Source organism: Haliotis rufescens, unplaced genomic scaffold (genome assembly GCF_023055435.1).
Source record: "Haliotis rufescens isolate VD_foot unplaced genomic scaffold, xgHalRufe1.0.p SCAF_17, whole genome shotgun sequence".
NCBI classification, from domain to species: Eukaryota; Metazoa; Mollusca; class Gastropoda; order Lepetellida; family Haliotidae; genus Haliotis; species Haliotis rufescens.
In genome coordinates this window covers 21377334-21403832 of record NW_025963857.1, presented here as the reverse complement: position 1 = coordinate 21403832, position 26499 = coordinate 21377334, and the positions used below count along the sequence as shown (strand labels likewise).

Genomic DNA, 26499 nt, shown 5'->3' with positions numbered 1-26499 from the left:
CATTGATAGTCGCCCAAATGCACATGCGCAAATATCGGAAGGTTTTTACACTGGACATATCTACCCTGAGGATAATACCGTCTTCTCCCTTCTGAGGCTTGACTTGCAGGAAGGGTATTCCTTTACGCCATGTTTAAGTAATTTGTGTACATGGTTAAGCGACCCGTGAAGATCCGTGGTAGAATGGTCTTCAGCAACCCATCCTTGTCGTAAAAGACGACTATACTTGTCGTAAAAGACGACTATACTTGTCGTAAGAGGCGACCAACGAAATCGGGTGGTCAGGCTCACTGACTTGGTAGATGCATGTCATTATATTCCAATTGCCTAGATCGATGCTCATGGTGTCAATCACTAGATTGTCTGGTCCAGATTCGATTATTTACAGACCGCCGTCATATAGCTGGATTATTGTTAAACGTGGCGTTTAACAACAACAACAACAACAACAACAACAAACAAACAAACAAACACGATTAAGCAGTGTTAAACTCTAATCAACGAACAGAATAAGGCTTGTGGCTGAAAGGACGGGCATTTTGTATTATGATTCGGCGACGAGCTGAATTTCCTGTGATATATCTCTTGAAACGACTTAAGAAATGTTTTAACACACTTTTCATCGTAACGGCGCGGCGCGGCGCGGCGCGTCGTTAACCAAAAAAAACCCGGCTTATAACATTACTTAGAACCGGGGACGCTCCTTTGCTAATGGTTGCAGTTCAGTGCTTCGACTGGGTTTGTCTGGTGTAAGGAATGTCGCAAACAATACCTTTACAAAACAAACATCAAATCAAACGTTTGTTCTTCGTGGCAGCATACATGGCCTTTATTCGTCACCACTCGCCCCTTTCCGTAACCTGCAAGTTCGGCTTGTCCCGGAATAACACGAGTTGGTCACGAATGACATGGCCTTATCCTCTTGTGATGTTGGTCACGAATGGCATGGCCTTATCCTGTTGTGATGTGGCAAAACATTCTGACACTCTCTTGATATAGCGGTGTATTCATACACCCTCAAAGTGTCGCCGAATATACACTGCACTAACGGTGTGAAAAGCCCGCGATCTCATTCACACACGTTCATTATGTGAAAATGCATGACATTACAACCCTAAAAACACAACTCAATTAGCACCCCGTCGTGATGTAGCGATATAGAGCAACGCACCCTGAATCCCATAAAAACGCGACACGACCCGAACCTACGGGGCCAAGTGAAAAATCCAAATTCACCAGTCCGTGTTGGCCGCCTCCAAGTCGCGGGAAGGGGGGAGGGAATGTGTGCGCTCTGGCGTTCTGCAGTGAAGTTGTGGGGGACGTCGTGACATCCCACAAGCCAAGTGGATTAGAGAGTGCATCACCAGAGTTTAATCCAAGGATTACCTTCCGATTTTGGCCAGCTGACAATATTTCTAGACTCGTGGCTACCACATCTGTGGGAACGAGCTGCCGGAGTCCCTCTGTTGCGGGCAGCCACAGACAGCCTTAAAACGGTGAGTCTTTGTACTAGATATACTATTTAGCTATTCTATATCATACTTACGACTACAGGTCATAAACAAACACGCTGTGTGGACGGACTCAAATCAAACGTAATTTAAAAAAAATAAATTACAATTTGATTTCATTTAATATTTTAGACAACTTTTTACGCTTCACCGTTTATCCACAGCAGATTTGCAAATCAAACGTATTTACAAAAAAATAATATTACAATTTGATTTCATTTAATATTTAAGACAACTTTTTACGCTCTATCGTTTATTCACGGCAGATTTCAAAACGAGAACTCTATAGTATCCTATTTGCGTCTTCTCTACGACCGAGATTCATGCCTTATCAATCGTGTGCTGAGAAAATAAATAGATAACACATTTTCCTATTGTGTGGTGACAACGGGTTGGTGTTTCTACAACAACATTTTCAGCCAGCATCCAACAGTTTTCTTAAGGAAAATACGTCAAATCTTGTTTCTAGAATCAGGTGTATATAGAAACTTGCCAGGAGGACTAGTAGACTTGTAAGGTGATATATGGTAGTTAGGAAGGTACCGAGTTACAGGTTAGTATATATAATAACATGTTCGTAAGTACTGTATTGGAAATGAGGTAAAATTGGCCCCGGCACGTGAGCGTTATCGTTTCGAGATTATCAAGGTTAAGGCAGAGAGACCATGACACGATATAGCAGTCGATAACTCGCGCTTCAGATTAACCGATTAAAGGATTGTGTTAAGCGTTGATAGGCGGCGAAGGGTAACTCGAGGGAGGGGCGCAGATAAATACGAACTCTACGTCTATTATTGTCGATATATCCGCTGACTTTTCATTGATTATAACCCCAGGATTTGATGGCCCTAACATAGTCGTGGGACCACGCATTGTGTCAGTACACTAAGGTACTAGGCATTGAGTACCTGACATTTAGTCTCTGAAATCTTATATAACACAATATCCTTCTTGACTCTAAAAATAAAAAATAATTCCCTATGCTGTGGAATAGAGCTAGCTTGTGCTGGCTAGACTTGCTTTTGTATGCATTTCTAGATTATTTTTTTTCAGAAAATAAATATATTCCACGGTCATGGTGCAGGACTAGGTATTGAGCAGCAGTCTATGATACAGACGCTGCATTTTTTTTAATTTTCTGAAATTGAAGATAATCTCGGCGCTTCTTTATTTTATAAACAGCCGGGCAGTAAGTCTAAACCCTTGTTTGATGGTGACAAAAATTGAAGCAACAAGAATAGGCTAGGCTATTCCATGGTGATGTGTTTGACGGGTTTGATGTGTTTCGGTGACTGTTTTCAGCGCAGTAACGTTTTTCATACCGTTTGTATTGTTATGGTCAGGGGAGTTTATATTAATATACAATTTAACAAAACCCTTTACAAATATTTTCAATTCATAGACTTTATGTTAGCCTGAATGCAGCAGAAGCCGTAGTATGCATGTACACCTTTATGGTAGTATACAACGTGTATAGGTGTTCCATTCATTGTAGGGGTGCATTGTTCAGTGAAGGATCGTGTTTCGATGTTGAATTTGAGATTTTTCAAAACCTCATTACCTTAAAGGCCTACGCACAGCAGAGAAGCTCATTTAAATATACAATAACTTAATAGGTACGTTAGAGTAACGCTTAGTCTGTGAAAATATATGATTTTGATAGAAACAAGCAACTACAATTACATTGAAAAGGAGCCCTTGTGAGATGGGAGTTTCAGAACTTGTGAGTGAGTTTGTATGGTTTTACGCCTCTTTTAGCAATATTCCAGCAATATTACGGCGGGGGACACCAGGAATGGGCTTCACACATGTCGGGATTCGAACCCGGGTCTTCTGCGTGACGAGCGAACGCTTTAACCACAAGACTACCCGATCGCCCCTTCAGAACTTGTGGAAAATCGAGACTTGCTTGATTTAGGGCTTCTTACTGCTGCATCATAATCTGATGAATTCCTTACGGCAGTGATTGTCATTATCGTGTAAAAATAACCTCGCCAAGTGATGGGCTGTCTCAGCATTAAATATGTATTGCCCGAGACAATGGCGTAGTGATGATCGTGAATGTGTCCACCTGCTGTCGTTGTTTTATTGATGAGGTGATTTTACCGGAGCTCACGTCAACAAAGCGACCTCAGCGCTAAGACTAGCCTAACTAAAATTAACATGGGCTTAGAAATAGTTTGTGCTAAGATAGTTTTTGTGCGTAAGTGTGTGTGTGTGTGTGGAGTGTGCGTGTGCGAGTGCGAGTGCGAGTGCGAGTGAGTGTGTGTGGAGTGTGTTTATGTGTGTGTGTGTGTGTGTGTGTGTGTGTGTGTGTGTGTGTGTGTGTGTGTGTGTGTGTGTGTGTGTGTGAAATAGCGTCATTTAATCTGACTGTTTAAACACTAAGCCCACAGGAATCCCTAGATACGGAGAAGTCAACAGAGATTCAATCAGGCAAACACAACACAATTCAATGCTTTCATGGCAGCTATTCCCCAAAGTCGTCAATAAGTTCTCAGAGATCACTGTGTATTTATGTGACCTCCCGGCGGTTCATATATTGGCTATCGAGTTTGGACTATTCGGAATACATCAGAACGGGAAGAATATGAATAGCAGCCCACTAGGTGTCGCTGTCCTCAAAGAAAGAAATACAGGATTGTAACATCGACGTCCCAGGCAATCTTGATACCACTATCTTAAGCCGTGGTAAAATTCTAACATAATTATTGCAACATGGCGGTGGAGAATTGGTGTGTGGGTTGGTTGGGTGGAGGGTGGCTAGGTTGTAAGTACGTTAATGTCAGTCATCGACTCCAAACAAGACCGGGGTAGCCTAGTGGTTAAAGCGTTGGCTCGTCACGCCTAAGACCCGGGTTCGATTTCCGACATGGGTACAATGTGTGAAGCCCATTTCAGGTGTCCCCCGCCGTGATATTGCTGGAATATTGCTGAAAGCGGCGTAAAACCATACTCACTCACTCCAAACAAGACCCGTTTACATCCTTAATGCAGAGCGCCAGACAGGGTAACAACAAGTACCGTCTTTTAACGTCTTTTGGTATGACGCGGCCGGGGATCGAACCCACAACCTTCCGCTGACCGGGCGGACGCTCAACCACTAGACCACGGAGGCGGTCCATAGAAACACATAGCTCACTGTAAAACCTGAACACTGAAATATATGGGTTCTATGCATTAGCGTCTTGATCCAGAAGATAGGAATAATATCAATGGTATTGCATATCAGCCTCGGATTAAGCTGTGTCTATTTCACGGGTCTGTGTACAGTATCGACTGTTTGATATTGACATGATATTGACACTGTTACACGTGGTACACATTACTAGTCAGTTCGCCCACACGGTATATCATGCGCTATTAACAAGGAACATATGATATTCAAAACACACGTTTATACATATTAGGCTACCGCTTAGTCTATGGAAATATGTAACCTTGATAGAAACAAATAAGTCCAATTAAACCGAATAGGAGCCCCAGTGAGATGGGAGATTGAGAACCTGAATCTAGACTTGCTTCATTTTGGTGCTTCGGACGGAAGGGAAAATAATATGGTCCAGGGACTGTGAGACAGACTATATTCATGTGAAGTGATACATATGATTGATTGTATTCCCTGTGTACAGGGTTGGTTATTGCGATGGCAGTCGGAGACGTGACACTGATGTAAGTGATATATGTATTCGCAACATTGCAACAGATTGATATATATCCGTCACTGAACCAAGGTCAAAGATAATTCAACTCTCAACTACTAATGGTTATGTTTGAAGTAAGGCACTATAACAACGATAACAATATACCTCTTATACAACGCTCAGCTCCTTGTGCAAAGCCTTCTGTTAGATAAATATACTACCGGGCAAAAGAAAGTATACACTCATAGTTGATGGTTGTTAAAACTGGATGCTGACTCACGTCAACCCGAATAGTAACGTTTAAACCTTTGAAATTGTAATTTTGTTGTCAAATACAATTTTCAAGTGCACTCCTTCCTTTGCACGGCACTATAATACACAAAATCATAGTTATTGGAACATGAGTTTTAGAACGACGTATATACTTGCTTCTATGAGTGAGTGAATTGGGTTTAACGCAGCTTTTAACAGTATTCCAGTTATATCATGGCGTGTCAGCTTAATGTGGGAGGAAAGCCTGAAGTGATGCAGGTCTCAGACGTTTACCACTTCGGTGAAACCCACGAGCATGGGTATGGTGCTGACAAACCTAGAAACATAATCGGGGCGAACCGGGATTCGAACCCACTATCATAAGTTTCTGGCGTGTCCAAGGGACACAACTCTGCACAGCGCCTTAGGCGACTGGGCCACCCGTGCCCCTGCTTTTATGAGACTAATGCCCACCAGGACAAAAGTGCTATCGTTCATTTGACCCCCGTGCACACGAGCCATTACTTAAAGTCATCTGGTTGGATTGCACATGCAGTAGATTGTTGTGTATTCCAACTCGGATTTTCGGAGAACTAACTTAACCTTTGACTTCGGATACCTGTGACCTATTTGCAGTAATGTATCCGATCTGGTATGTTTCCCTTAATCTCAAAACTTCCGTTAAAAGCCGAACTAACCCTTCCACTTTGAGATATATACAATGTAACCGTTGTACATTGGATAACTGGATAAGTGAGTGAGTGAAGTTTTACGCCGTTTTTGTAATATTCCAGCAATATCACGGCGGGGGACACCAGAAAAGGGCTTCACACATTGTACCCATGTGGGGAATCAAACCCGGGCCTTCGGCGTGTCGAGCGAACGCTTCCACCAACAGGCTACCTCACCGCCCCTTTACTGGATTAGTCAACGGGTGAATAATGTTTAGTGCCGCTGTAAATTGTAATCAAGCTTTATCCCGGCAGCCTGTACATAGTCGTGTCTGGAGTAGACAAACCAGTGACTGAAATCATGAGCAGCGATCCACGTCATTGGGTCACGATGCCACGCACTCTGCCAAGTCACAGAACATGACCACCCAGCTCTCCTTAGAGGCAAGCATGGAACACCGGGGACCTATTTTTACCCTGAATCTCCACAGACTAGTCGTTTGGTTAGTTTCTTGCACTCAGCAATATTCCAGCTATATGACGTCGGTCTGTAAAGAAAAGTCTGGACCAGACAATCCAGTGATTGATATCATGAGCATCGATCCACGCAATTAGGATACGATGACATCCAGCCTAGACCCCCGAGACTTTTTTTTGAGCCTGGACGTACGACATTTACATAATATAGTCCTAACACATAGGTTACAAACCCTATTTCTCAGTCTAACATTAATAAGGGAATTCTTATGTGTTTCTTTTAGTCATCCAAACCATCTTCATACAGGACAACACTTAAAGGTTTCACAGACATTCTACTATAAATATTCACGGGCTTCAAAGGACAAAGAACTGTGAAACATTCTATAAACACGTCCTACTATTGTAGTTGACTGTCTCAGCTGGCTGTGTTTTCAATGACAGTTTACCTGTGTTCATTTCACACCTGTCAGTTAGTTCTCGTCACTTTAAATCACGGTTTGTTTGTTTTTTTCCGTTTTTACAACAACATGCATGGGGTTTCCTTGGTTTAAACACCACCGTGTAAGCAGCGCAGTTCTGCCAGTTGACCGTGTAAGTCGGTGTTAGTTTTATAAAGAACGGTGCTGTTAGCGGAAAAAATATTGATAGAGACAATCCCGTCTAGCAGTTACCTTCATGTATTTGTTTTGGGTAGAGGAAGAGTTTTATTTGGTTTTCATTCACGTGTTTCGCTGTTCGATGTCTGCTGTGAAATGCTGACAGATTATCGCGTTTTACAGGCGAAAAAAAACCCTCGACAAATTCTATATATCTATCTGTTTCTTAACCGTAAATTAATAAGCTTAAGGCTGAGAATATGAATTTTACAAACGAAACGGAATATGTAAGAAATAGTTGCTTTCATTGATGTTTATGGGGCGGTGGGGTAGCCCAGTATATAAAGTGTTCGATCGTCATGCCGAAGGCCCGGGTTCGATGCGTATCTGAATACTGTAAAATGTATGTATGTACAATAAACAGCATTCATATACTATACTACAGGTACTGATAGATTAACTATAGTAATATACAAGAATCGGATTGTCCTTTACTTTTTTTTAGTAGTATATGTTTATTTTAAAGGTAAAAAACCTGTAATATGACAATTCTGTTATCACGACTAGGTTTAGCAGTGTATGGGACTACCGATATCTGCATAATGTTTCTACACTATAAGGGCTTATTATAACTTATGTACGAATGAGTGAGTAATTGAGTTGGGTTTAACGCCGCTTTTAACAGTATTCCAGTTATATCACGGCGTGTCAGCATAATGTGGGAGGAAAGCCCGAAGTGATGCAGGTCTCAGACGTTTACCACTTCGGTGAAACCCACGAGCACGGGTATGGTGCTGACAAACCTAGAAACATAATCGGGGCGAACCGGCATTCGAACCCACAATCATAGGTTTCTGGTGTACCCAAGGGACGCAACTCTGCACAGCGAATCGCGGCGCCTCAGACGACTGGGCCACCCGTGCCCCCAATTTATGTAAGCTAGGTGACTATTAACATATAGTATCTAGGTAGGTACAAGTTTAGACCTGGTTTCATGTACATTAATACAACGAATATATAATGAACACACCCAATCAACTGTGAGCAGGATATTTACCACGTGATCGGGTTGATGACCCCCCGCAGAGCATGTCTTGAGGGTGGAGTGTTTTATGTAGGCCCGGGTATATATCGGGTGTATAATCACAATGCAAACACAACCAATTGATAACCTGGCAATACTCGGAAGTCCTTGAACCAGCGTTTACGTCCATGTTTAGGGGATCCGTGATTGATTTAGGTTTCCCGCGCGTAATACAACTCGTCGTGGTGGTAGTTTGGGGCCCTCGTAGTGAAGATACACACTCTAAGAAACTGTCAATAATGGATGTGCGACTACACTTTAATATGTAATATTTTACTTGAACAATGACATGATATATTTACAGTTTACAGTTGGATGTGTTGTTTGTTGCATATTCCGATATCAGGAGAGGCACGGGTGGCCCAGTCGCCTAATTTGACGCTATTCTCTATGCAGAGTTGCGTCCCTTGAACGTGTCAGGAACCTATAATGATGGGTTCGAATCCCTATTCTCCCTCATTATGTTTCTAGGTTTGTCAGTACCATACCCGTGCTTGTGAATTACAGCAAAGTGGTTAACGCCTAAAACTACATCACTTATGGTTTTCCTTGACTTGCCTTTGCATGTGTTTAAGACGGTGCCACCAGTGAGACAGGATGCGCTCAACACCTGTATCATCACTATTTGAAATTCATTCCTAAACACATGGTCATCGTACAACGGACTCTTCTTATAGATGAGATGTCTTATGATTACCGAAATGGATCAGTCACTTTCATTCTACATCACTCACTCACTTACTAGACCCGTGAAGATCCGGGGTAGAATTGGTCTTCAGCAACCCATGCTTGTCGTAAGAGGCGACTAACGGGATCAGGTGGTCAGGCTCGCTGACTTGGTTGATGCAGGTCATTGTATCCCAATTGCTTGGATCGATGCTCAAGATGTCAGTCACTGAATTGTCTCGTCCAGACTCGATTATTTACAGACAGCCGTCATATAGCTGGAATATTGCTGAGTGCGGCGTTAAACAAACAAACAAACAAACAAAAAAACACTCACTCACTCACTCACTCACTCACTCACTCACTCACTCACTCACTCACTCACTCACTCACTCACTCACTCACTCACAAACAAACTCACTCACTCACTCATATAACATGCATGTGTATTGATGTCTTGGCGTTAAGTATCTAAACAATACTCACGTACACAAGCCATTTGGCCGCTTTTTAAATATGTGTATGTCATATGCCAACTGTTTGTATGCTCAAGCCGTGTGACATGGAATATATTATTCCAAAGACAGATAAGGCCAAAGGTTATGCTTACAACCTCAAACGCGTCTAGAATGTTCATGCACATATTGTATTTGACATGCTATTGATTTTAATATGGTTGTATGTGTTCGGATAAATATGACCAGTCGCGTTGTTGTCAAACGCCAAACCGACTGCTTGCACAGCACCGTGTTCGCTTCTTCCAGATGTTTGTTCTCAATTCAGTTGATGTCAAGATTGTTTTGTTCTCAGAGGCGTTTTCTGTATTCAATTAGGTACATACATTCTCGCGGAAAGGACTTCAATGCTGTTGTGGTAAAATATTTTATTTAAGTGACCTGTGATCGATAACCTGGTATTGATTTCAGGTAATCTTAGATCGATAGAGCATATATAGAAGACGTACAACGCTGTCCGAACTTTCATGTTATTTGTGGAGCGTGATCGACCATGTATGTCCCTACTTAACTGTACACACATTAAAAGTATACTTCCAGTGCACGCATTTCCTAGGTATATTGCCTGACGCTGTTATATATAGCAATGTATATGGCAAGCTATACATTCCCACCGTATCACGCACGGCTTTTCCATGTTGGTATGCGATATATGTGAGGCATACACACTGACTTACATGAGTATACACCTATGTATTAAGTATGATAAATGTCTGCTGGCTATTGAGAGTGGGCGAGGAGAATGTTGAACACTGATAACATCGTCCATACATATATATACATTGGAGGCACGGGCGGCTCAGTCTTCTAAGGCGCCGCGATTCGCTGTGCAGAGTTGCGTCCCTTGGGCACGCCAGAAACCTATGATTGTGGGTTCGAAACCCGGTTCGCCCCGATTATGTTTTTAGGTTTGGCAGCACCATACCCGTGCTCGTTGGTTTCACCGAAGTGGTAAACGTCTGAGACCTGCATCACTTCGGGCTTTTCTCCCACATTAAGCTGACAAGCCGTGATATAACTGGAATACTGTTAAAAGCGGCATTAAACCCAACTCACTCACTCACAAAGTCAAGGTGATTGGGGGAGCGAGTGAGTGAGTTGGATTTGCGCATTGAACAGTGTTTCAGTTAACACGGCGTGTCAAAGCGTGGGCGTGGCAAAGCCCACAAAGACGCATGTTTAAGAATTTGTTAAACGCACTAGGAGGGGAATGGTGCTGCCAGACAAAGAATATTAACTGGGTGAACAAATATAACCTCCGATCCGCGGATCCTGTCAGCACCCCTCTACATAGTGAGTTACCTCCCCTTAGACCAGTGGGATACTCGCGTCTTTTGAACTACAGGAGTTATGTGGGGGACGTTGTGATATAAACCGCCGGGCAAAATAAAATATACGCCATGCTTGATGGTGGCTAGAAATGAAACAAACAAGAAATGGTTATTCGTTGGTGATGTATTTGAAACGGGTATCATAGCTGCGTTTTAGACCTTAAGTTTGTAGTGTTTCGGCGACTGTTTCCAACCTAGTAACGTATTTATTAGTCATACTTTATTTCTTTTTCCCGACAGTTTATCTAAAAGTAAGGGGCGGTCGGGTAGCCTAGTGGTTAAAGCGTTCGCTCGTCACGCCGAAGATCCGGGTTCGATTCCCGACATGGGTACAATGTGTGAAGCCCATTTCTGGTGTCCCCCGCCGTGATATTGCTGGAATATTGCTAAAAGCGGCGTAAAACCATACTTACTCACTCACTTTAAAAGTATGTTTATCTATAATTCTTACTACCTCTGGCATTGGTAATGACTTATGAAAAAAATTAATATTGAAGATATCGACAAACCCAGTTCTTGATTAAATGCAATTGTAAGTTACATTTCAAATAAAGATTGTAACTACAAAATGAGAGAAATGAAATGAAACTTGTTGTTTTTCATTCGGAACACCCCAGTCCCTTTTTCCTATAATATGACTCTGTCCCGATCCTAAGGTTACTGTATCTCCTCTAGCACGACCACGCTGTTTAATCATTCCATACACTGTCCGCTCACACAAAGAACTCTTGTTATTTGAACCTTACACTCTCTGTTGTCCGGTAGTCTCGTGTTTTCTCGCAACATCACGAACTAGTACTTCCTGACTATGTATTTATTCAACAAAAGCAGCTGAAACTTTCAGTCGGAAACAGTCGTGGCCGACATGATGGGCGACGTCGCTCGGTCACGTCCGGTAATTTACAGGAACTCTTCAAATAGGTAGCGAATCATTATCAACAGCCTCTGTATCACACTGATATGTGTTGACCAGATGACTCAAGGGTCCGTCGTTTGGGCTGACCACTGACATTCTCCAAAACACGTAGTCAAATGGCGATCTACATTCCACCTCGTGAGAACCCTCGGCAGAAACATGCATTTCTGCTTATCGAGCAGTCTTACATGGAAAACAGATGGCCATAATGGCGGCTGTATATGAATTCTATAGCAGAATGGTACTTAGCCTCTCGGTATGGTCTTGTGAACCCTGTTTTCTGTATCATATACACTCGGAATGACGCGCCAATCACAGCGCGTTGTATAACGCTTAAGGTGTTTACACTATTATTACACTCACAATTGGTTTAATGAGAAATTGTCTATTTTCAAATTTTCGGTGTGATTAATAATAATTTCAAAAAGGTCATTTCAGCTTTCAAAGGTGTTTTGGGAATTAAAATGAAATTCTTAAAAGGTAGCTACGGGGTTTTGTTTTTACAAATATATAGTATAGGGCTTTGTTAACTTATTAAATTTAATGTTCCTTTGGGAGCGGTCGGGTAGCCTAGTAGTTAAAGCGTTCGCTTCCCGGGTTCGATTCCCGACATGGGTACAATGTGTGAAGCCGTGATATTGCTGGAATATTGCTAAAAGCGGCGTAAAACCATACTCACTCACTCACTCACTCACTCACCCACCCACCCACCCACCCACCCACCCACTCACTCACTCACTCACTCACTCACTCACTAATGTTCCTTTGATAACTAGATAACTGGAGTATGTTCGAAACTTGTCCCGGTAAACTGTGAAAGTACTTTATCTACAATGTGACATCACACCCTGCACGTGACATTATCGCTGACCTTCTTACATCGCCCCTCAAGCTTACGGTCGTACGAATCAGACAGGATTTGTAGCTGGTTGTTAAAGACTTTATTTCAGGTATATTTGAAGTGATTGGGCTTAAATTAGCTGAGCTGGCGAAGAATGTCGGCAATGGTTGATTCCGGGTACTCCCTGTTGTGCGACATCGTGTTGTACATGACACACATGCTGCAGATCAGGCTCTCACCAACACCGTGGGGCCTATTAAACGAAGTAAAGCGTATTTAACAGTTAGTTTAACGGTTGTTGTGGTTCTCTTAGTGTGTCGATGGATGACGACAAATATACAAAGAGTGTGTTGTGTTATGCAGTGCGGCAAATGTATGTTGTGGGAGTCAGAGATACAAATGTGTGTTGTATTAGGCAGAGATACAAATGTGTGTTGTGTGAGGTCGATACAAATGTGTGTTCTATTAGGCAGTGATACAAATGTGTGTTGTATTAGGCAGAGATACAAATGTGTGTTGTGTGAGGTCGATACAAATGTGTGTTCTATTAGGCAGTGATACAAATGTGTGTTGTATTAGGCAGAGATACAAATGTGTGTTGTGTGAGGTCGATACAAATGTGTGTTTTGGGAGGCAGATAGACAAATGTGTGGCGTGTAGGGCAGAGAGATAAATTCGTGTTGTGGGAGGTGGGGGTACAAATGTGTGTTGTATTAGGCAGAGATACAAATGTGTGTTGTATTAGACAGAGATACAAATGTGTGTTGTATTAGGGCAGAGATACAAATGTATGTTGTATTAGTAAAGGATAGCAAGAAGGACATAGAGAGAGGGAAGGAGGTATACAAAAGAGGGCTGATGGACAAGAGGGTTGCTCGAAATATACCAATCAAGGTTAATAAGAGCGAGCTCTATGCTGCTCATTTCTACAGCTATATCAATGTTTTTTATGTGTGTTTTTTAACGTGTTAAACACATTGTATCTTTTGCTTGAGACGATTCCTGACACGATGCTGAATTGTTCCTGTAGATCAAACAGGTGAATACTGATGAAGAATGTCTCCAATCCGTAAAGCCACGTGACCTGACCTTGGCATTTGACGGCGCGGTTTTTCGCCTGCAGGATAGATGTCGTCGGAGCGTCTTCCCCGGAATGCTGCCTACTCAAATATTTGAGGAACCTTTCGTAACTTCAAAGTAGAAATGAATGCGGTTTGGGCCGTTTGTCAAATAAAAAAAAGTTATCAAATCACTCGAACCTTTTCAGTGCTGGGAATTTTTGAATTACCATGGCAACGGCACATCATTTGAAGCGTTCATTATTTCCTGATGTATGACAATGCAAGTCAGCTTACTGAATATATATATTGTCATTGGTTGACCAAGGGTGACAACCCAAGCACAAGATCGATACATCCGGCTGCGACACCTCCGAGACCGCACTACCACAGCAACGTTGACAACCACACAGATCCCTGGGGTACGCAGAATATCAGATCAAACGGAACGCAACAGACAGAGGGTTAGATCGGCACGTGCAAGGTGGAGAAAATGTACTGTTTACTGACGAGTCCCGTTTCCTACTCACACGTGCTGATGGGCGGGCACGTGTCTACAGACGTCGGGGTGAACGTTACGCCCCCAACTGTGTGCAGCAGGTTGTCCCATTTGGCGGCGGGAGTGTCATGGTATGGGCCGGAATTCATCACGGTGGTAGGACGCCTCTCGTGCATGTGGCAGGTGCATTGACTTGATCCTACAGCCTTACGTTCTTCCTCACGTCAACGTTCATGGCGGATAGTTCCAGCAGGACAACGCTCGACCGCATATTGCACGTGTTTGTCAGGACTTCTTTCACCACAACAACATCCAGACATTACCTTGGCCAGCCCGGTCACCAGATTTGTCCCCGATTGAGCATCTGTGGGACGACTTGGATCGACGCGTTCGCAGAAGGAATCCACCGGCCCAAACACTTCCGGCGCTTCTTGATGCACTTCAGCATTAATGGCAGCACATCCAACAGCGTGTTATTGACAACTTGATTGCATCTATGGGTCGTCGGTGTCAAGCGGTGATTGATGCACGCGGTGGGCACAACCGATACTGACATTTTCTGTACCCCTTTGACATTAACTGTATCTTGTACGTGTGTCTGTCTAGGTGACGCGATTAATGTTTTGAACATTGTGTACATTGATCTTCAAACAGTGTTTCAATTATGGTTTCTGTGTCCTATTTTGAAACAATCGCATTATATTACATTTTGAAAGTCAGTGTCAAGTTTCTTTGTTTGAAGAGTATATATATATTTGTAAATTTACGTACTGATATACTATATCTATCACGTTAGATTACGGTTCATAATAATGTACATTCATCATATCCCATGACAGATGATATACCCTCTTAATTTAATTGCCATCAATGACGACAGATGTACCTTTGAAGCCCTTGGCTATTATTATAAGATATATACCCTCTGTATGCCTGTTTCATCACAATTATTAGATAAGATCAGACTTGCGTTGTGGACAAGAACTACATTTCATGAAGGATTACGAATACGTGTATATATGAAAACACTGTATATCCTTCCGCGAATCATCAAAGTATGATTTGGCTGACCGCCCTCGGCGTTTAAGCTCCTACATTAATGCTAATATACCTTGATACATTTGTTTAGCTAAGTGACATTCAGAGACAACAAAGCCGTTTGCGTAGAGTATACGTCAAGTTGAAGGATCATAGTACATTAATGCGTGAAATCCCCGATCTACACGGCGCTCGGCCCAGCGTGGTGGGATAGCGCTGTGAGCTGTGTCGGTCTGGCATTGGCCGCCGTTAATAAAGCAGGTAGTCTATCTGTTACCTGGTGTAAAGAGTGGGCATTGTCAACGGTACAACTACTACTTCTACTACTACTGCTGCTGCTACCACTACTACTACTGCTACTACCACCACCGCTACTTCTTTTCCTGCTGCTACAACAACTACTACTATTACTACTACCACCACCACTACTACTACTACAACTACTACTACATTGCACTACTACTACTACCACCACCACTACTTCTTCTTCTACTTCAACTACTACTACTACTATACTACTGCTACTACTTATTATATTGCTACTAATAGTACTACAACTACTATTCTTGCTACAACTAGTACTGCTACTACAGCTACTACTACTACTACTACTACTACTACTACTACTACTACTACTTCTACTATGACGACGACTTCAAATACTACCCCATCTATTCTCACAACTGTAGGGGGGGGGGGGGGGGGGGGGGGGGGGGCACGGTTGGCCCAGTCGTCTAAGGCGCCGCGATTCGCTGTGCAGAGTTGCGTCCCTTGGGCACGCCAGAAACCTATGATTGTGGGTTCGAATACCGGTTCGCCCCGATTATGTTTCTAGGTTTGTCAGCACCATACCCGTGCTCGTGGGTTTCACCGAAGTGGTATACGTCTGAGACCTGCATCACTTCGGGCTTTCCTCCCACATTAAGCTGACACGCCGTGATATGACTGGAATACTGTTAAAAGCGGCGTTAAACCCAAGTCACTCACTCACTCACAACTGTAACATGTATCCCAACTGTTACTACACTTCCTCGCCCGACATCTACCACTACCACTCCGCTAACGACTATGTTGACCAACATGACCTTAAAGTTCTGGGTAAAAAACATACAATAATAAAAACAATTTTTTTGTATCAAAATAACAAACAAAAATATTTAATTCCTCCAATCCAGTTTGTAAAAGAAACAAAAATTACTAATTTATATAACCCATAAGCAGAAGTCAAACATTACTCCTGCCCAAGCCATAAGCGGTGTACGCCAAGCAGTGCTCACATTCCATCCAACAAGTAGGTGTTACGTTCACAATAGTAAGCATGCATGTCATTAATTACCGTCAGCTGACTGCGAACTAGGTCAAATGTAGGTAGGCATAATAACATTGCAACGCCCCCGTAATCCATACCCAGCTTCTGCCACCAGTCGCGTCATGGCCACATACACTTCTTTCTGGAGACATGTGATGTGTGTGTGGATGTAATCGAATTGTACTTCATCGGAACTTGACCACAAGATGAACTGTACGCGTGGTGTGGGGAGCTATGGTTTAATATGTAGGTATGTATGCAGCTGTTTGTTACAGGAGATAAACATAGTGTGTAGGGCTAGTAGATTTAATTTGAATTGAAAATAGTATTGTACTATAACGATTTCAAACGCCTGCCGACAATATTGAAATTTATTTTATGTAAATATCAGCTTCCGCGGAGATAGGGTCGTCAAATCAGCTGTTTCAGTTGGAAGTGGTTACTGTGATTTGAGACCTCTGGATTAATCATTCAGTCCGAATTTAGGGTGCACTGAGTGTGTAATTTGCGTGTGTTCACATACATCGGCTTGACGTCTAGTTTACATTCGTCATAAACAATTAGATTCGAGTTGATCTACCGCGATTCGCTGTGCAGAGTTGCGTCCCTTGGGCACGCCAGAAACTTATGATTGTGGGTTCGAATCCCGGTTCGCCCCGATTATGTTTTTAGGTTTGTCAGCACCATACTCGTGCTTGTGGGTTTCACCGAAGTGGTAAACGTCTGAGACCTGCATCACTTCGGGCTTTCCTCCCACATTAAGCTGACATGCCGTGATATAACTGGAATACTGTCAAAAGCGGCATTAAACCCAACTCACTCACTCATACTGTTGTTTTTACAGTTGCTTGGCTCAGTGCTGTAGGTGTTGACGTGTCACACTGGCAGCTGGGATCGATTCTCATATTGTTTTTGTTGTTGTTTAACGCTGCACTCAGCAATATTACAGCTATAACGGTGTGTACACAATCGAGTCTTGACCATAAAATCGAGTGTTTGACATCATGAGCATCGATCTACACAATTGAGAAATAATGACATTCGTCAACCAGCGAGCCTGACTAGCTTTATCGGTTAAATACGTTGCTCATAATATCAACCACTCGTTTGTCTGGCCCAGGCTTGGTTATACAGACCGCCGTGATATAACTTGAATATTGTTGACTGCGGCGTAAAGAACAACAATACGAATAAATACATGTACATAATCGAGGGCAAAATGACCTTTAATACATATTTTATAATATGCTGGTAGACCTCAGTCTAGATATGAGGTCGAGAGACAACTTGGGCCACAGAAGTTATTTTTGTGCCCAGCATAGTACCATGAGTCGTGATGGAAATCAAGTGGGGTCGACACAGGTTGTCTCCCTTGACCACGATCACGTCTCTACCCAGTACTGCAGGCTCTGTCCATAGGGTAGTTCGTGAGTGTTTGTTTTGTTTGTTGTTTAACGCCGCACATATTCAAGTCTGTAAATAATCGAGTCTGGACCAGACAATTCAGTGATTGACATTATGAGCATCGATCCACGCAACTGGGATACGATGACATGCATGTGGGTGGGTGGTGGTGGTGGGGTGTATTAAAAAATCCCCACCCCACCTCCCCCCACTACCCACCTAAAAATGACCATTCCCTTATTCAGTTCACTCATAGTGTGTCAGGTTGCTTTAGTGTAACCCTCCGGTACGGTGCTGTCAAACCAGGCTTGCTTGCTACTCATTACGAGGCTGAATGTGGGATTCAAATCTCGGATAAACTAACGTACGCAACTCTGATTCACTGGGCCACCAGGTTTTCCCGTGCTCAGTATATGTAATCATGTACTTGTTTAACCTGTATTGTATTGTATTGTATTGTTTAACCTGTAAGCCAGCTCGTAGCTCCACCAGAAGATAATATATCGACGATTGCTGACACGTGTATTTCCATGTCACTTTGTTCACAGTGAATGTATACCGTGAGTTAAGAGGAGTGTTTAATGTTTGTCATTAGTCACATGGTTACATACACAGAGTATACTCCCGGAGACGCGCGTTGAACAGTGTCAGACGTACTGCGTCTTGAAGTGCTTTCCTTCAGCACTGTCAACTGACGGGGCGGTTGGTATGTTCATGATACTCCCCACTTCCAGACGCCAGTCAGGACGGCGAAGAGCACCTTCTCAACACGCTCTCATACTTGGATCCCTCGTAGTTTGTCGTTACGTGCTGGTGTGAGAGGTGGAGGTGATTTGTACTGCAATCATCTCTAGAAAATAATATAACCACTCACCTACCTAACTGAGGTTTAATCTATTTTATCTTTCATTGTAATTAGAAGGAGAGTACATGACAAAGTGTGTTTTGAAGAAGTGCTTCAATGGTACATGTAGGGTAATCAAATTTGTTTCAATGTTTGAAAGAGAGAGAGAGAGAGAGAGAGAGAGAGAGAGGGTGATGAATGAGAGAGAGAGAAGAGAGAGATGGTGATGAGGGGAGAGGAGAGAGAGCGAGAGAGAGAGAACGCCCAATCAATCATCATTTGTATTCACATTGTCCGACCCACATCCTGTGCATGTCTGCTGATTTCTAATGACCCACAATGCAGCGTTAGCTGGTGACGGCATCCGGTAGTCTGTGATATAGAGGAGGTAATTAACTCTGTATATAACCACCATATCATGACAGGAAGTGACGTCATTAACACTGCGTCGCTCATTTTGGCGTTCCTTTACCGTAGCTTGGCTGTAAGATCCTAAATACGGCGTAAGGCCGCACTTACTCACTTGACCTGTGTGTTTGTGTTGAACACAACCTTATACTGATGTCGTCGTCAGACAAACAGTTGATTATTATTACCCCGTTCTCCGAATGACACTGACACACCAGATTTAGTTGAAGGAAAAGAAGGTTCGACTGGCCTGAGGAACGACCCCCCATGTAGTTTCACACGCACGCCAACACATACATAAACGCACGCACATACACGCACACAGACACACACACACACACACGCGCACGCACACAAACACTATTATTTTTTTAATAAAAAAACCACACAATCAAACTGCATTTTTAGTTTGAATAAGTTCTCTATCATTTTAACTTGAAAAACGGAAGTTAGCGCACCAAGAATTGGAACATGCGCAGACATTACACATAATTAGGCTTCAAGATTAACTCAAACCTAACTGGTTTGTTCTTTTAACTTGCTAATGTTTGTTGAGAGAATAAAATCATCCTATCAAGTTAAAACTACAACTGTCTCGTTTGTCTTTGTCGGCGTCAAACAACCAACACGCTGCAATTTATTGGGTTTTTATTTGTTTTTTTTTAACGCATCGCATTGACAAATTGCACATGTAAACGACAGCAAAGAGAAAATCATTGTTCGTTCTGAGCCACGCTCGAGTGTTGTACGTGGCGAGCATAAGATGAGGTAACTATAAAAATCAATCAGTACCCGTGATCGATATCCTGACAGGAAGATCGATAAGGAAGGGGAAAACAAATTACAAAGACATTGAGTAAGGAGATTTGTAGCGACTCGTTGTCCTGATCCGATTGTAGAGTGTTCTAAATCTGTCTCACGACACCTCACATCTGTATAGGTGAACAGACGAGTTGGCGGCATGGTTGACTTGGCTCCTGCTGCAGGCGTATGTTGACGCCGCGCATACTGCACGTGCTGTACATCATACTTACAGGTTGTATGATGAAATAGTGTCCATCTTGATGGTCATAGCTGAATTTATTGAACTCATGTAGTTTTCTTCGGCCAATTGTTTCTGCGAACGTTTCGTATAAGTCTGAACGAAACAGTTTTACAATGATATTCTTTTTATGTTTTGTTTCATCTAGATTGAAGACCGAAATGAAGAGGCACAAGACGACATTCTGATTGGCTGAAACTATGGAATCAAAGGAAAAAGATAGGCTGCCCCCAAACGGGATAATGAGCTTCACCTTGTTTGTTATACTTCCAACGGAAGACGTCTGCTCGCTTCGAAACCTTGCGTCAGGTGTCACTATACGCGAGTTAAGATGTCGTCTGGAGCTGATGGCGGGGATTCCCGCACAGATATACCGCTTGGTTTGTTCTGATGATGTGGCACTGCACGAAGAACACCGACTGGTGCTGGACAAGAATGTGTGGGACGGGTTCATCGTACGGATCCAGCTCCATGATAGTTGGCTGCGTCTTTTTAAGGCTGTTCTGGCAGACGACGTTGATCACGTGATTCACCATGGCGCCGTGAACTTTCAGAATCAGAAAGTCGCCAACCCTGACGAAGAAGGCAAGTTCAAGGACATCATGCAGGAACGAGGCTTCGTGTCGTTGTTCATCGCGAGCTACTACGGCCATCTGAAGATGTGCCAGACGCTACTGTCTCTCGGTAAGTAGGGGATTGTCAATCTTGATCATGCTCAAGGATACCACCCCCATAAGTCATGCTACAGCTATGTTAAATACATAATGGGCCAACGTGCTGTACTGCAAAACGGGGCCATGTGTTATGCCACACTGATCGACGAAGACTTTAACACCACTCAATTTGTGACATGCGGATGACATAAAACTAAAAATGACAAAAACGGATCTAAAGTGGTTATCCTTCATTCTCCCGTGTTCCCTCTACGTTTTAACACCATCTTTCAACTGCAACTAGATAAGTTAGCATTGATAGTCCTAACAATAATATAATAAATTTCAATCCAGTTTTAATGTTAAAATACTAATTGATGTTTGTCAATGCTAATCTGACTTACAATTACGGAGACCATGTATCACAGACGCTAAGACCTGGGCCCACTTGCACAAAGCGATCTTAGCGCTAAGATGATCGTAACTCCCATACTTTAACATAGGCTTACGATGGTCTTAGCGCTAAGATCGCTTTGTGCAAGTGGGCCCTGGTGGCTCAAGGGAACCCATGGCTCTATATATTGTCATTTGACAGAATTGGGATTCCGTATCACATTTTGTCCTCAGTAACCTATGCTTGTCAGAAGAGGCGAAGTAAATGTTACGGTTGGTTAGGCTCGGTAACTTGGTTGGTTGAGTGTCATCGTACCCCATCAACCACTGGTTTGTCTGGTCTGCAGTTATATGGCTGGAATATAACTGACTGGCGTTAAACAACATTTACTCATTTACTCACTCACCACTATCACCGTCTTGGTAATGAAGCTTTATTAACTGCGGATTTCGAAGTGTCAAAATGTCAAACCATTTCATTATACCATCATTCATCCTAAGCTTCTCTTTGTCCAGGTGTGAGTGTGAACGGAAGAACGCCATTTAAACGAACACCACTGCACGCAGCGGTCAGTCGGGACCAAGACCATGTCATGGACGTTTTGATCCAGCATGGCGGATCTGTTGAGGTCAAGGACGCGGTGGGAGATACTGTAGAGATTGTAGCAAGAAAATGTTTCGCTAAACAGTGTGTCAGGAAATTACGAGTTCTGAAGTTACAAGGCTCTACTACGAATGGATATGTTTCTTTGAACGGTACAAGTTCTGTAAGCTCAAACAGAAAAATAAAACCTTTACACCCCAGTCCACCTGCTCAACAACCGCCTTCCAGACCAACCACCAGCAACAATAAAGCTAGGCTCATCAAACGTCATACTGTGGCGTCAGTGAATTTACAATCTGTGCCACTTCCGGTTGGAGGTGACAAAGAGGAAGTGACGTCATCGCATCAACATTTCATGTGGGATACCGATACTCGTGACGGACGCAGTTCTAGTGCTTCTAGGTACCGTTTAGGACCCCCCAGCAATAATCACGTGATGCCGAGAATTGGAACGGCTAGTTCTAAATATAGTGTGTCGTGGGATGACTCGACTCCTCGCACCCCCGGGCGGCACACCCCCAACAGACATGGATCGCTTCCTCAAAAACAGTCCATACTCAAAAACAAGGGAGAGAACTTTGCCACTGTTCCTCCGCGAAAGTCAGTGAGCAGGGGCTATTCGAGTACAATACATATGTCCTCCCCACCCCGTGCCCCAAGTGAACATGGCAGTCAGCTTTCCATTGCGTCTGCTCCGGGCATGGGTCAAGACTTTTCCGGTGGGAACAATTCGGATGCGCGGAGCGTGGAGAGCGCACCTGAGTTGCAGGATGACAGTCAGAGTGCGGTTAGCAGTCGGAAAGATTCCTCCAAACGACCAAGGTATACATTTGGTTGACATGTCCATAACAAAATTATTCATGACATCATACAATCGATAGAATAGAATGTACCCGGAAGTGATTTAAACGTGGTGTAAGTGCAGTACAGTTCAATGTGTTGCTGATAACACACAAAGGGTAGCTTAGGAGATGACTGCCGGAAGTGACGTCAAGGAGTGAAATCCCGTTAGTCGTTAAGTCAGGAAACACCGCCTCCCTGCTGAGCGTACGTTTCAGTGAGTGGGTGAGTTTGTCGGAGGAATGTTCGATTTGGGTTTCAGACTTCACACCTTTAGTGAAAGAGTATGATGCTGACAAACCAAGACCCATAATCGGGTCAAACCGGGATTCGAACCCTGTAATTTTGGTTTCTTGTAATACACAACGGTACAATTCTCCATACCCACCACTGCCTTAATCAGGAATGTGTTTATTCCGAACTGGTAACAGTTGGATTTAGACTAACAGGCGACAACTGCTAGTAACGATAAATTGTAGTGAGGTGAGGTGAGGGTGAAATGGGGTTTAACGTCGCGTCTAAGATTATTGCACTTATATAGCGACGTGCATGTACGTGTGTGTGTTTGTGTGGCTGCTTGTACTAGTCCGGACTGATGCCGATTTATAGTGCTAGCTCACTGACATACCATGCCGCAGTTTAACATGAATATCCCACTCAGACACAGTATACTGACTCCGAGCCGACCAGTCCTTGTTTTAGCCCCTAAATGCCGAGCGCCAGACAGGGTAACAACAAGTACCATCTTTTAACGTCTTTTGGTATGATGCGGCCGGGGATCGAACCCCGGACCTTCCGCTCTCCGGGCGGACGCTCAACCACTAGACCACGGAGGCGGTCCTGTAACGAAGTGACATTACTACGTTATGTATGTTAACCATTTCACTTGGAACGACACAGTTCGGAATAAGGGGGGTTTCGCTGTGTATAACATAGAACAGCCATACGGCACTAGGAGTGGGGTAGCCTTGTGGTCCAAACATTCGCTCGCTAAACCGAAGACTCGGGTTCGAATCCCAAATGAGCATAATGTGAAAGGCCCATTTCTGGAGTCCTCTCCTTGCTGTGTGTGGAATATTGTTAAAAGCAGCGTAAAACCACACTCATCATTAATCGTTATTCTCCGACTAATTTGAAAACTTTGAGTGTTATGGTTGCCTATGTTTTCAGTGGCGAGTTGTCTGCTCCAGACGTGTTTATTTGCACTCCGTTGTGCTTTACCGGCAATATTGCTGACTAAAGCAACATTCACTCGCAGGTCACGTGATCAATACCGTTTGTTATCCCTGCTCGACAACCTGATGGTTATAACCGATGTGTCGCTGTATGCGACGTCGACATATCCAGGGTGGCAGTATGACATGTTATGTACATGGAATGGGCGTAGTTTTTCAGGTGAACAATTGACTTGCCTTTGCATGTGTTTGTGACGGAGGCCACCGGTGGGGCAGGATACGCTCACCTTTTCGCGAACAGTTATTATTATTATTATGATAGTTATTCATAAACATAAAGCTCATGATATAGTCGGAATCGTACAATGGACTCTGTTTTATGCAGAGATTCCTATTGAATATTGAAAGAGTTTTGACGCTTTCTTTACACATAAGAAAGAATCGGGTACCCTTAACTTCTTTTGAGTAGTATATTTAAATGTTTATTACACATGTCATGACAGATTAACCATAGTAATGTGAAAGAATCGGATGATCCTTTACTTTTTTAGTAGTAAATTAATACTGTTCCTTTTAATTTTCAGAACGAGGCTGTTGGTTTCACGAACTCGGACGAATGAGTCCTGGCGGACGATGAAGCGAAGAATACAAATGGCAGAGTCTAAGAAGAAAATGGCGGGCGATGACAAACAGAAGACGAAGGAGACGTTTGACGAATGGCTGAACCGGAAGAGGAAACAAGAGAAGCGTGACAGCCGTGAGTCTGACTCCGAGGACAGTGTTGACAGTGACAACGAAGGCGGAAACTCTCAAGCCTACAACACCTGGCTAAAAGAGCAACGAGCGCGGCAGATAGTCCGACCACAGACGGTCACTGTGGCCGATCTGTACAGAAGACGGACACGGCCTCTGAAAGGACTGGTGACCGTTACTGACCACATCGACGTACCTCTAGACCATAATGAAAACATGGCGGCGCATAGGAAATGGCGTGAGAGGGTGAGCGGTGGTGGAGAAGAAGAGCAGAGGACAGGGTTGGATGAGGAGAAGAAGAAGGTTGAGGAGAAGAGACAGAGCTTACTGGCCCGAGCTGTGTCATATGACGAATGGATGGTGCATACGGAGGACCGGAAGAGGTTGATGCAGAGGATACTGGAGGCAAACATGGCGGAACTGCAGAAGATCGAGGAGGAGAAGCTGCAGAAGAGGGTGTCACGGCAGGTGTCGTACCCGCAGTGGCGGGACAAGGTAGAGAAACAGGAGACTGTGGACAGGACGCGCAGAGAACGACAGCGCATCAAACAGGAAGAGGAGGACAAACGTCGTGGAGATGTCCGAAACAGCGCGTGCGTTCCTCATGACGTGTGGATGAAGAAAAAGGAGGAAGAGAATAAGATGAGGATGGAGAAGGAAAAGGAGAACGTGAGAAAGGTGAAGGTCAGAGCAAACGAGGAAAAGTCGGCTGCTTTTGATGCATGGTTGGAGAGGAAGCACAAGCAGGACCTGGCAGAGATTCAAACCCAGATCAAGCGGGAGAGAGACATGATCAAAGTGCTGAGAGACAGGCGACTGGCTTCGGTGTCCACTTGTTGATACAGTATAGGTGTCAGTGTTGGGTTTACATAAAGCATTGTGTCCACGTGTTCATACAGCGTGGGAAGAGGTAAATCATGGTTGCAGGTAAATTCTACACCTGTGAATACAGTGACAGATAGGGGTATAGCACGTATGAAGACTAATTCCACTTTGTTCCACGTGGTGGTAAGTGTAGAGCAAAGGAAGATCACGAAGTACACTAATGTCCACTTGTGACGAACTTCGAGAACGTGAATGTAGGAAACGATGGCAAAAAGAGATAGAAGGTTGAAAGCGTGTTACAACCTGATCTGGAAGACTTCGTGAATGAGTCATGCAGATATACTGCGCTAGATACATTCAAACGAGAGACAACTGTCATTTGAGGAGAGACAGCAAATAGCTTTTCATAATTATATTTTAATAACCCAAGAACCAAACGTTTTGCACAGACAGTTTGATACCTAATGAACCTAACGCTATTAGACAGGTTTCAAAATACTGAATTTTCTGCTCCTTTCGGTGATCACGTGACAAAGGATCACGTGTCTAATGGACAAAATGGCTACTGTTACGTTCATGCTGACATGACGTCAAGTGTACAAAGAAGTCTACATCGCCCGATTACCATCTGGTTACTGACAGAATAGGAGTCAGCACAGTGCAGACAGTTTGCAGTGTCACTAGCCGGGCCATCCCGCGGCTGCTACAGAATGGAGGCCATTTTGTCCTGCGTCACGTGATTTGCAACAGTCTCGTGGAAGATCTCGCCGACCGGAATGTGGACTGTCGCACGCCCAAAGACTGGTGAAATCTTTCACTGTCTATTGAGAACATCTATATAAACTTCTACACAAGGAAGGAAACACTTTCTGTGTATGGTACCGTCCGGATTAACGGGGTTTCGAGGTATCTGTGTCCGGCTCTGCATCAAAATTCTCTTCGACTGATGGTTATGACTACGACCACAATGCTACGCAAATACAATGAAAGCTCGTTAACTCGAAGTCCAGGGGACATTCGAATAGACGTCTAATTAGCTGATGATTGACACGTGGAGTATTCTAGTTAACCGTTGTGCGAGACAAACGGAGCGCCGATTCAAGACCATAGTCCCTGTCGTGGTTCTGAAGTGATCACTAATCTAAAC

At 43.5% G+C, this 26499-nt stretch overlaps 1 protein-coding gene across 3 annotated transcripts; it reads left to right on the top strand.

Annotated features, from left to right (window-relative positions):
* Positions 1–1239: 1239 nt before the first annotated feature.
* On the top strand, positions 1240–25619 carry LOC124133954 (protein phosphatase 1 regulatory subunit 12A-like). 3 transcript variants are annotated; one of them, XM_048397696.1, is made up of 4 exons: positions 1240–1496; positions 20258–20793; positions 21672–22581; positions 24359–25619. In XM_048397696.1, exons 2-4 carry the CDS (start codon positions 20310–20312, stop codon positions 25365–25367), a joined length of 2403 nt encoding a protein of 800 aa, XP_048253653.1. In that variant the 5' UTR covers positions 1240–1496; positions 20258–20309; the 3' UTR covers positions 25368–25619. The 3 variants fall into 3 exon arrangements, with proteins under 3 accessions (XP_048253653.1, XP_048253654.1, XP_048253655.1); XM_048397697.1 differs by lacking the exon at positions 1240–1496 and adding an exon at positions 16561–16661; XM_048397698.1 differs by lacking the exon at positions 1240–1496 and adding an exon at positions 20011–20103.
* The last annotated feature ends 880 nt before the right edge of the window (positions 25620–26499 follow it).